This window comes from Lingula anatina, chromosome 5, assembly GCF_051362555.1.
Source record: "Lingula anatina isolate TDL-2025a chromosome 5, LinAna3.0, whole genome shotgun sequence".
Lineage (NCBI taxonomy): Eukaryota > Metazoa > Brachiopoda > Lingulata > Lingulida > Lingulidae > Lingula > Lingula anatina.
In genome coordinates, this window is record NC_141771.1 from 15,491,919 (window position 1) to 15,504,469 (window position 12,551).

Consider the following 12,551-nt stretch of genomic DNA (forward strand, 5'->3'; position numbering starts at 1 on the left):
GGGCATTCACCAACAGTGTCAACTAATGCAGACAATACTAGCGTGATAGGGACCATTCCCAGACCCTATCGTACTAACTGTGGATCGATCTGTCTCCAAGGGGTTCCTCGATAAACTGCTTTCAGCTTAACCGGCTTAGATGTCTGGCACGCCTACTGAAGCTGCTAGGGGGTAATTAACTACCGTTTAGCAGCTTCAGAAGGCGTGCCAGACATCCAAGCCGCTCAAGCTAAAAGCAATTTAGCGAGAAATCTCTCCGAGATGGATCAATCCTGTTAGATCAATCTAGGTATGGGAACCCAGTCATAGCTTGCTGTGCGTGTGGCATCATCCACTGCATCGAATTGCAGGCACTTTGTGATAGCGCATATAATTATGTAAAGGTTTAATGAAATGATTTCTAAAACATAGCCAAGGTACATTCTAATCATGCAATGCTAAAAACGAGGTGAAATCACTAATTAATTGATATTCATAAATAAGAATATATCCTTTAGCTTTTAAATACGAATAATGTGTATTTCTTCAATATGGATGAAATAACAAAACAGAAAAGATCACATTTTTAAATGATAGCTTTATTCCTGGTTAACTGAACATGACTGAAAAAGTAAAACATATGTATAGAGTGTGTCATACACATTACACATCACAAAATCATCTGGTTTCGATGTAATTTATCCACCGTTGATATGGAGGCCGTGTAGGAGCTATTTGAACCTATTTGATACTATTCCATATCTGATTATTACTCTATATCAGTACAGTGGCCAGGAGTTTTATGACGTTATATCCGTGTAAAATTAAAAAGGTAAAAAAAATAACTGGCCAGTACAGAAATTCGCATTAGTCAAAAAAATTATCTGTGGATACCCAGTGAAAAAAAATCGCTGTTGCTCTGCAGAGGGTATAGTATCTAATGGCTTATTTTCAAGTGGTGTCTGAGGGCCATCTTCCAATGCTCCTGGTGTTAATAATAATAATAATAATAATAATAATAATAATAATAATAATAAGATTCTTATATGGCGCCTTACATTCTATCTCAAGGCGCCTTACAATAATGGCTAATATCCTAAAATCATTAAAAACCAATTGGAAACCATTTAAAATTTACACTACTAAAAATCATCTTATTAAAATACATATATATATATATTTAAAAAAAAACTAAGATATATAGACAGAATTAAAAATGTGGGTCTTTAAACGAGATTTAAAATTGTCAAAGTCTTATGTTTTTCTAATAAAATTTGGTAGACCATTCCACACTTTTGGGGCGTAGATTATAAAAGCACGATCTCCATAACTTTTGAGGCACCCCTTCTCTAAAACAGAATGTTCTAAAATAAAATCATTCTCAGTATTAAAACGTGTGGACCGCCGTGGGAAGTTAAAACAGATAAGATCAGATAAATATAATGGTCCTTGTGAATGGATCGCCTTAAGAATAATACAAAGTACTTTAAAATCAATCCTCTGCTTCCTCTGTGTTAAAGGTGTGATACTCTACAATTGTGGTCCACTTGGAAAGGTTGCCCTTTTAAAACTGGCAGAGATTTTGCACCACTGCACACAATGCACTGTAATTGAAATAAGAACAACAATAAATAAATAAATAAATAAATAAATAAATAAATAAATAAAATGTAATAAGGTTCGTTTTTAAATCTGCTTAACTGGTGCTCAACTTATAAAAGATGTTATCAAAAATATGAATCTTTGGCGTGGTGGTCTCTATTCTTGGGTCGCGTAAAGCATAGTCAAGAATATTTTGTGGGTATACTTACATAATTATGAAACTGCTTCCTGCACTGAGCCCACCGATCGGTCCACTTCCTGCTCGGAGTACGCCCAGCGGCCCACTTTCTCCATTAAGCCCGTCTATCGGTCCACTTCCTGTTTTGGGCCCACCCATCGGCCCACTTCCTGCGATACATGCGTACTTCGTTTTCAGAGTCATGTACTGAAATGCACCGAAAAGAGAAAACAATACTTAAATCCTGTCTCAAACTTTTAGTTAAAGTTTCGATAAACTTTATTAAACCAAGGCTTGCTGTGGACGTTCCTAGTATAGTTATGCTTCAAAAAAAGTGTGATTAGTGTGTGTGTGTGTGTGTGTGGGGGGGGGGTGTGTTTGGCCAGTTAAAAAGTCTCCAAAGACCAGCCGACTAAAAAGTTGCAAAAGCAAAATAATAGTGTTTACGAAAACAAACAGACGAAGTGCCTTCAAAGATCTGTAGTGAAAACGAGAGAGAGAGAGAGAGACTGGAGAAAGCGAGAGAGAGTCAGAGAGAGAACGTAGGCTTACGTATCTTGTCACTGTCTTTTCACCCTGCACCGTCAGCTCTCCCACAGTTGGACCGCAGTCAATGCTGATGTACGAGTCTCTGCAAGAAAACGATAAAGTATCTTTACATGTATTATTATTATTATTATTATTATTATTATTATTAATATCATTACACTTTCCCAGTACCAATTTTTCGTCACCATACACTTCACTTATATATACTTCACTACTCTCCCTTCGTTACGCTTTTTTTTTTTTTTTTTGTAATGAGCAAAAGAAACAAGTGCAGTGCAACATTTAAGTGGATATAAATATGGTGGTTTCATAAATGAATAAGAAAATGAAAGGCAAAGAAAATGTAACTGGACTGCTAAAAACCTGTAAACTCAGGTTTCATTACCTTGTAACCCCAACCGTGTCTATAGCCTGATAATGGATCGTCAACCCGTTGATGGGATCGTTGATGAACTCTGCACTCTCCTGTTTTCCGATAGCATAGGTGGCCCACTCCTGCTTTTGACACGCCTGGGAATATAGTGGAACCTCGCTTTAAACAACATTGGCGGGTCCGGGGGGGGGGGGGGGGGTTAGCTAGTAGGGCCTACGAGTCCTTCCCTATGATTATGAGGTGTACCCTTCCGCTCTCTCTCTCTCTCTCTCTCTCTCTCTCTCTCTCTCTCTCTCTCTCTCTCCCCACACACACACACACACACAAACACAAACACACAAAGGTAATGCAAAAGAAGAAAAGGAGGACAGAAGAGCGTAAGGAAAAGGGATAGGGGTGGTAATTCGTGTCTCGTAACCGTAATAATAATAATAATAATAATAATAATAATAATAATAATAATAAAAATGAATATTTACAGAGACGTTGGTACAGCCCACGCCCTCGCTGAATGGATAACATGGGTTCCACGAGAACTGAGAATCGGGTTCAGTCCCTTGGACATCTTTGAATCTGGAAATTAACCATGATCATTTTAATGATTCCAATTTCATATTGAGAAAAAAAAAATAAAGATGTTTTTACACAGATTTCTATTATTTGATACAAAGACGGTTGATTCACTAGTAGAACTGCAGTGTAGAGGTTCGTTCAGCGTCACCAACGTCAAAACAGATAAAAACTGTATGCTTATTAAGTTATTGGGAAAAACGTTCTTCATTTTGGCAGGGAAATGCCATAAAACTGGTAGAAACCGTATACCTAAAGGAAAGCAACCCTTTATTTGGCGGGGGAGTTCCATAAAATATTTTTTTCCTGGGGTAAACGACGATATTCCCATACTTCCACAATTTTTCTTCACTTTCAAATGGTTTATGAACCGGTTCCGACACTCAAAGTTACTTTTTTATTGCGGATTTTTTAAATCTCAAATGAAGAGTTCTTATCACTTAAAACTTTTAAAACACGCCTTCATATTTACAACTACCGTATTACATGTACATGAATATAATGTGTTACTAAACTTACCGAGGTGTATTGTTCTTATTAGCCAGCGGTGTAAGATCGATAATATCACCGTTAATTTCACAACTACATGCCGTCTTCTTGATACAGTCTATGTTCAGAATCCCTCCCACCGCCGCCACCAGTGTCAAAACTGCCATCAACCGTATACTTAAGCTTTTATAAAACATCTTCATGTTTAAAACTGAGGACGGTTCCTTGAATGTCTAATATCGTGTTAAATGTACTTAGTTAAATGTATCTAATGGGATCGGTGTGGAAACACTGTTTGACTGAGAACGCCCTCTATTATCAGTAAGGAGTGCCGGCTGTAAGATTGCAATACGCCTCCCGTGTTGCAAAGTTCATTATTATTAGTCTTTCAATTTGAAATAAGTCAGATGAGGTTAATGAAAAGGATGGCACAAACTTTGAAGGGGACCACGAAAATATTTTTGCCGGTTCAGACAAAAGTAATACAAAAATAAAAGAAGTGAGAGAAGAGCGATGTAGTTTTAAAGGAGTGGACAGGGTATTCGTTGACAGTTAGGGCCTATTTTTGTACACGAACAGGCTTAGCTCAAATAGGTCAAAGTGTACGTTGGCTGATATTCAGGATGGTCTTGGCAGGCACTCTGTCAATAAATAGAGACAATATTAACCTTGTAGTTCGCCATACACGTGACAATTTTTAGTATATCGTATCGACCTTTTGTGTTGGCACACATAATCACTCACTGCATAGACTTAATAAAAATAAGCAGTTTACACTTTGTATTCATGTAGGGCTACAGACCGGACAAATCCTCAGCCTGTTAATTATGAATCATTGTCATAAATAACAAAAAAAAAAAAAAAAAAAAACATTTCAGTTTTAAATACGAAATAATTGCACTTCTTCAATACCATTACAAAAATAACATCAAGAAATTATTAGATTTTTAAACAATCGCTTTATTCCTGGTTTACTGTGAACACGACTGTGAAAAATAAATTTAAAAAAACCCTTCACTCCAGGACAACTACACAAATAGGGATGAGACTGCCATTTATTGAAAAAGGTCAGGAAAAATGACACGAGGTCCAGGTGGCCGCCTAGGCTAATGATATTTTTGGTTCCAAAAAAAGTCGAAAATCCGATTAAAGTGTGAAAACTCTCATCCCTCTGTACAATACATCTAATCACATCTGGTATTGATGTAAATTATCCATTGTTGAAACTAGGGAGGCAGTGTAGGTACTATTTGAACCCATTTGACACTAGTCCATAATATCCATTTATTCTCCAACAGAGACCCAACTGAGTGGTGATGCCCTTTCTGTGTAATAAATAAATAAATAAATAAATAAATAAATAAATAAATAACAGTGGACAGAACAGAAATGTACCCAGAATAAACCAAAAAGTTCTCCGTGTCTATTTAAATACCTAAATAGTCCGCTAGAAACCGTAGTCCTTTAAAAACGATTTCTATTGCTTTGTAAAGGTGACAATTGTCAGGGATAATTTCATTAAAAGGATAATAACTCTTCGTATGAGATCTATATTTCACAATAAAAACATTGTGAATAACTCATAGAAATATAACATATTCTGTTTGACCACAAAAACGGCAGTTATAGCTATTATTCTGATATCTGAGCTCGTCTTTAGACCACGTGACCTCCATTGATGGCTATACTCTGCTAAAATCTCTTAAGAGATTTTAACAAAAAACCAAACTTTTTAGAAAAAAACCAGGGACTAACTTTGAATGTAAAAATGGATTCATTAATTATTGGTAAGTATGGGAAAATTGTTGTTTACTCTAGGAAAATTCATTTTTTGGCCGAATCGAAGAGTTATTATCACTTTAATTACGACGTATATAATAATATACAGCTGTATTTATAATAAACACTCATAACAATTAAAAAACAATCACTATCAAACATGTAAAAACAAGTATGATATTAATAATACAACACCTCCCTTCCATTAAAATGCGGTTTTGACTCTTTCCAATGGAGAAAAGGATTATTTAAAGCAATGTTCTTATCATTAGAACACTGTCAGCAACAAAATTGAAAAGCAAGCTAACAAACATTTCCATTCTATTAAATAAAGGCACCACAAGCTCTTAATAAAATGTATAAGGATTCTAAAATAGTGTATCTGAAAAATCGAGTATATTTCCCTCATTGGAAAGATGGAATCATTACCGTAGTAGCTAGCCAGATGCTACGAAGGCCATTTTGCCTGTAAAGCCCAATCCAAATTCCAACACATAACATATAATTCCAAATGCCATTAAGCTTATTTTCATTTTGAAATAAGCCCAAGAAGCACAAAGTTTTATAACAGTATCTAGGTCACAATGAAAAGTTTGGATTTTTTCACTTAGTCATCTGTTCAGATTTCTTTTCTTTTTTTTTAAATCCCATTCAATATTTGCTGTGATAAAGGAATATTTGTGAATTGCAAACAGATCTCCACTCTGTTGTTATTCCTATCATGTCCAGTGATCTCACAGAAACTATGGCAGAAATAGCTCATTTGCAAAAAGTTAGAAGAAGATGAATTAATCTATAATTTATAAACTGCTTGACTGTGCTGCAGCTAAAATCAGAATAGCAAAAGCAGTGCTTGTACAAGACATTTTAAAAAAATCTTATATTTCAGACTTTCCCAAAGTGTTAGTCCTTCGCAGCCTAGAAACCACTATTGGCGAGGAATGATCTGTGGCATTGTGCTGGGCTGGGGCAACTGTCTTCTGAAACGATTTCTGAAAATAAATAAATAAATAAATAAATAAATAAATAAATAAATAATTGTTTATCCTGAAAACTTTATCAAATTTATTAGGCACTTTAGACATATCTTCCCAAAAATAAAAAAATGCACAAAATAAATACAGAAAGAAAGCTGCTGAAAATATACTGTTCTTTATTGACAAAGGTAACGTATAAAATCAAAGAGGCAGGTGTATAAGGAAATACTGACCTGGGTCAGAATGGGCCTGGCTTGTTTCTGGTCAGCAGAACTGGGGCTGTGGACGACAGGACTGACCACAAGGTCCTCCAGCCACTGGACCCTGCTGGACTCACGGACTAATAAGAAAAACATGGTGTGTCATAGACAGGAGTATTGATAAATTAAAATGTAAAAAATAATGTCACTCCATCATGGAGCTGAAAAGCATACAAGTGTTAAATGAGAATATCAGAATCTAAATTAAAATGTTTTAAATTGACAGAAGTGAAAAAAATCAGTTGTTCCATCTTAGCACATCAAAATCTGTGACTGGCCTGTTATCCAAACTTGACTTTTAAATATACCTATTTTTTTTTCTAATCCGAAAATCACAAATAAACAAATAGCAATTAATTGAAGTTTCATGAAAAAAAAAAAATTGTAAAATTTAAATCAATAAATTGTATAAGGAAGAACTTTTTTTTCTGCAGAACACAATTCACAGTACAATCAGTCATCAAACACAGCCAGTACCAGGATAGTGTTTCACCACAGTCTTGGTCTTCTGCTTGCCCACCACTTGAGAGATCTGCTGGCTGTTGCACAGTGTGTGCAGCTTGGTCACAGCATCAATCTCACGCTCTGTCTAAATGAGCAAAATATAATACACAAATCATATTGTAACAGATAATGATCCAATTGAATAAATGAAAGAAGGAATATAAGAAGACAATCATATTGGTATTCATTTCAAAGTGTTAAAATTATTTTAAATGTTAATTTATAGTTATTATAAACAGTACATAAAATTTAAAATGTTTGAACTTGACATAATTGACTATACATAATATAATCATTTCATCATTATGAACAACACATCCTTATTAAAATCAGGTAAATAAAATCACCCTGCTCTTTTAATTAAAAAAACATGAACTATACTGCAGACTTTAAAAGAAGTCATGTGGGCCATTACATTCTTGAAAGATTCCTGAAGGGCCAGTGGGCCTGAAATTTATAGGCACAAACAGGGGCACCTAGTGGTCAGTTGTGGTACTTACCAATGCCAGGGCTGGCATCCCAACACAGGCAGCTCTTGGCAAGACAGTTGTCTGGTGCTGGGTACTGTTGGCTTTGACTTTAGGCAAGGGAGACTGAAAAAGAAAAATACCAGAAACTTGAACAGCTGACTTGATTTCTCTAGTTGATAAAGCTAGGACATAATACACTTTCTTTAAAAAATACACCTCTTTTACTAATTGTGCTCTCTCACTCTTTCCTTACACCCCTCAGCCTCACCACCTTCTCCATACATCTCTTTTCAACCCAGGCCTCTTTCTCCAAACATCATTTTTCTCCCGAGATAGAATGACGCATGCCATACTTCCAATCTCTCTCTCTAAACCTAAATAGACTACCACATACCATACGCTCCATCTCTCTATCTATTTGTACCTAGATAGAATGTTTTAGGTCATATTCTCTCTCTCTCTCTCTCCATACCTTGGGGTACACTTTCTTCTGTTCCCCTTGTGCAAGCCTCTTCTCTAGTCTCTCCTTCTCTTCCCTGAGCTGCTGCAGCTTGGCCTTCTTCTCTTCTAGAGTGGTCCCCCACAACCGCCCACTCTGGGGGGACAGCAAGGTCCCTATAGGAGAGGCTGAATAATAATAATAATAATAATAATAATAATAATAATAATAATAATAATAATAATAATAATAATAATACTAAATAGAGCACTCAGTGAAGGCAGACCTCTATGATGGCAGTTCAATTCTCATTATCAAGTTACAAATCACTTGCCTCTAAACAGTAACCATTTTTACTGTATGCCCATTCCTGGTCTTTCCTAAAAACTTTTTGAGTTAGGCTGTTAACTAACAAACCAACAACTTTTCTGCACAAAAACATGATCTCCTTGGCAGATGTAACAAAAAATAACAAATTAATTATAATTACTATTGATAATCTAAATGTCCAAAACGAAGATTTTTTTCCACCTAAAGCACTAAAAACTTACCAACTTGGCACGCCTGGTTCAAAAATGGACTCAAAGTTTCCGTCTGTAATTTATCATCTTTTCCTACCATTACATTCTCCTCCACGCTGCTGCAGCTTCCACTGCTGAACAGTCCACTGTCCAGTGCTGCCCTGTCAGCAGTCACTTCACTAGATGCCTGGGACGAGGTCTGAGACACCAGACTGTCCATCTCAAAGCTACTCTGCGAACTGTCTGACTTTTGTATCTGATCATTCTGATCTTTTCTACCATCGAGACTGTCAATGCTTAGATTTCTTTCTTGGTGATTTTCCAGGCTGTCCCTCAGTTCCTCACCGACTTGGCTTGAACAATCTTGTGGCTCCCCCTTTTGGTGAAGGTCAAGTCCACACCTAGTGTTGCTGCTGTCTTGGGCAGATGTGGTATGTGTCTCCCCTTGGTGGCCACTCTCCAAACTATCTGTGCTGTTATGTTGTGACACTTGCCCGTCACTGTTGAGACTGTCAAAGCTCATTCTCCCGCCTGTCCTACACTGACATTGCTCATGACACTGACAATGACAGTCAGTGTCTATTGACCCACATCCTGCATTTGTCAATCCATCAGATTTCTCATTTCTAGCAGAGGCTTTATAATGACTGTTCCTTGAGCTAGTGTCAGAAACTCCATTCAATATGGAAGGTGGGGTCTGTGTCACTTCATCCACAGTCAGACCGCACCGCTTGACCACAACACTGGTCACTGTGTTGGTTGGAGCAGATACATACTGGGCTGATGTCTGACTGGAGTATCTTGGTGACGGAGCCCCCTGGTGGGGGTTGAAGACAGTGGTGACGTCCTGTGTCTTGTATGGTGACAGAGTGGTGAAGTAACCTGGCTGTGCTGGCTGCACTGCTGTGAAAGGTGAACTGCTCAAGTCTGGGAAGTAAAACAAAACATGTTACTGGGCTTAAGAGACACGTTTTTTTCTGCATCCAGTAGACTGAAGGAATTATTAATGGATGTTATTTCTCACATTATCTTTATTAAAAAAATTATAAATTAAAGGGTTCTGTCAAAAAATAGTCATAGTAAAAGGTTAATTCTATCAATTTAAGTAGACATTATGAAATTGGTAAAAACAGCTTATGAAATGAAAATAAATACAATCAACAATAATAATAATTAATAATTCACATATTTTCATGTGACCACTAAATAAAGTTACAGTACATATTTACCAGTGACAGCAGGGAAGTATTTCCCATGTGTGGTCAGTGGTGACTTGACTGCTGGTCTCAGCACTCTGGAGGTAGTTGGAGTGCCCACTGGCGTGAACGCACTCCCGTCTGCCGAGAACAACACCTTGGTTGGCGTGGAAACCTGAAGACTGGGAAAACTGTGGAGTAAGTCGGACATCAGCGGTTTCCATACATGAGGATCTAGGTGCTCTTTTCCTGGGATATCATCTCCCATTTTCTCACTATTTTCACTGGCAAATACACCATCATGTTGCAGGGTGTCTTGAATAACCTCCTGCTCCAACATAGAATGGAATTTTTTCGAAGGAGTTCCATTTTCATTGATGGTGCCTTTCAGACATTTTTGTTGTTCGTTATTTTTATTCATTATATTTTCATCACAACTCTTCATGCGTTTTAAATCCTCTGAGATCAACTTATCACTTTTTAAATCACTTTCTGAAGATGTGGACTCCATCTTTGCCACCCCCGACACCTCTATTGTATCCTCTCTAATTGTGGTGGGACTAGAATTATTCATGACATCTGGTTCTCTTATGGGTTCTCTAAAATCACTCTCCGCAGCACCATCTAAAGAAAGCTTTGGGAAGGAATCAGAACAACCAGATAATTGGCTGTCTGTGTATATTTGGGCCTCGTTGAGTGGGTCGTTAGAAGAAGCTACACTGGCAACACTAGGTCTAGCTGATGACACCATGGAATTTGGAGGAATTTCTCCAGAGGAGAACAAACTACTGGTTGGCCTGGAATAGAGATGACCCTGGTCCAGTTCACAATCGTCTGTGGCTTCACTGGCACAATCCGATGTGACACTGATACTGCTGGGTCTATGTGCCTGTTGCTGGTCACAATCTTCTCTAACACAATTGTCCTCACTTCTAGTACCACTTTTACTAGCACAACTCAGTCTATCTGTTGAGCTTAAAGCACTCTCTGGTCTAGATTCAGGTAAATCCAGACTACTAGCACTGTTCATGATTCTAGCATGGTCAAACAGGCTGCTGTTTGAGGTACGACTGGCAACACTGCAGCGACTGTGAACGCCAATGTTTTCGTCATCATCGGGGCCTGGAATCTCATCCTCCTTAGGATTGCTTTGACAGACCCCTCCCCCTCCGTTTTTGGCTTCGTCTCCTGGGTCTTCCAACTTGAGGTGTCTCCTGAATCCTGGTATGTACACCATGGTTCGTCTTTTGTGAGACAGTTTATCTGCCTTGCTCTTTTCCTTCAGTGACATGTCCCCAAAGAAAACCTCTTCTTCATCGTCACATTGGTCTCCATCACAGAACTGCAGGGGTGGGTCTGATTCTTTTCTAGATGAAAGTCAAAAGTGTCAGTACAAAGCTCCTTCTGTTATATTAATATATTGCACCATGTTAAAAATTGCATTTTGTCATAAATATAATTACTCATAAAAATTTCTCAATCAGCAACAAACAAGTTTGAACTGTTACTAAATATTACAAAAATTTCATTCACAGTAAACCTTATATCAATGAGGGTTAACTATATGCAATAAATCTATGACGAAAATGAAAAACTTGGACAAAAGTTGAGTGGTTGCCATGAATTGGTCATTTTTAAGATACTAGTAGTTGCTCTTTTTTTTCTTGTTTCTCTCAGTTTAAGACAATTTAATTTAATCTAATAAAATGTTTTCATACTGCGTACATGTAACACAGCACATACTATACCTTTCTGCTTTCTTGTCTGCTTGCAAGTTCTGCATCTGCTTAAGCGGAGAACGCTGGGTGATATTTTTCTCAGCAAGCGCACCAACGGCAGGACTGGGCAAGACGATTTTGGCTTTCGCTGGGCTCTGCTTCGAGCCATCAGTCTCCATAGACCTCCGAGCTCTCCCAGGGACGATTTGACGAGACTGTTTCTTGCTCTTATTTTCCTGTTTGTTCTCCATGTCATTCAGTGTTGCAAAGCTAAATCAAACCCGCTGTAACTCTCGTCAGCGGATACCTGAATAAGTTTCGATCAAGGAAAGCACTTTCAAAACAACCGGCACATATCCCACAATGCAGCGGCTCTCGTAATAATACGCTTAATCTCGCAGAACATAATGGGACCCGAAAGGGAAGCTTAGTTACAATATAAAAATAATAAGCAAGGTTAGCAATAATCAAACATAGAAATGAAATATAATAATAAGAAACTTGGATCTGATTTTATTTAAAGCGTTTGTAATTAAGACAAAGTGTATTAAAACCCAAATTTTGTTCTCGGTTTTTCATTTCACTTACTATTTATAACCTAATTATTGGACCTGAACACAAAAACAAACAGTTTTGTATAAACGTGCAAGCTACCTGTACTAGTACAACACCACTTTGGGGTTTGCGAAATGATAAAATGGATCGTGATAATCTACATCAAAAAGGGAAAGTTGCTTAATTATTTTTAAAATTATAAAATGGTGTTAAGTTTAAAAAAAAAAAAAATTTAAAAGAACGGCAGTGACTAATAATTAGTTAGTGGTAACTTCATTACTGGTAATTATATATACTAATTATATATACAGTAGTTAATTTTATAATTACAGGTAGATCGAGTATTAACAAAACACTGAAATAAATAAAGTTATGATTAATTGAATGAATAA

General features: G+C 37.1%; 2 protein-coding genes across 3 annotated transcripts; both read right to left on the reverse strand.

The window, feature by feature from the left end:
• Positions 1-557: 557 nt before the first annotated feature.
• On the reverse strand, positions 558-4,027 carry LOC106156127 (uncharacterized). Of its 2 annotated transcripts, XR_015334424.1 has the most exons (7): positions 3,771-4,027; positions 3,161-3,254; positions 2,694-2,818; positions 2,312-2,390; positions 1,791-1,966; positions 1,491-1,583; positions 558-967 (listed from the first exon to the last, which is right to left on the reverse strand). XR_015334424.1 is itself a non-coding variant. In XM_087012427.1 (6 exons), the coding sequence occupies exons 1-6, from the start codon at positions 3,941-3,943 to the stop codon at positions 1,544-1,546; spliced, it is 687 nt and encodes a 228-aa protein (XP_086868553.1). In that variant the 5' UTR covers positions 3,944-4,027; the 3' UTR covers positions 978-1,543. The 2 variants fall into 2 exon arrangements, 1 of the variants encoding a protein (XP_086868553.1); XM_087012427.1 differs by lacking the exon at positions 558-967 and having other exon boundaries at positions 978-1,583.
• A 649-nt stretch (positions 4,028-4,676) lies between these two features.
• LOC106173209 (uncharacterized) lies at positions 4,677-11,977 on the reverse strand. Its single transcript, XM_087012412.1, has 8 exons — positions 11,635-11,977; positions 9,920-11,253; positions 8,721-9,617; positions 8,203-8,357; positions 7,761-7,853; positions 7,234-7,345; positions 6,730-6,836; positions 4,677-6,511 (listed from the first exon to the last, which is right to left on the reverse strand). The coding sequence occupies exons 1-8, from the start codon at positions 11,853-11,855 to the stop codon at positions 6,398-6,400; spliced, it is 3,033 nt and encodes a 1,010-aa protein (XP_086868538.1). The 5' UTR covers positions 11,856-11,977; the 3' UTR covers positions 4,677-6,397.
• Between the last annotated feature and the right edge of the window lie 574 nt (positions 11,978-12,551).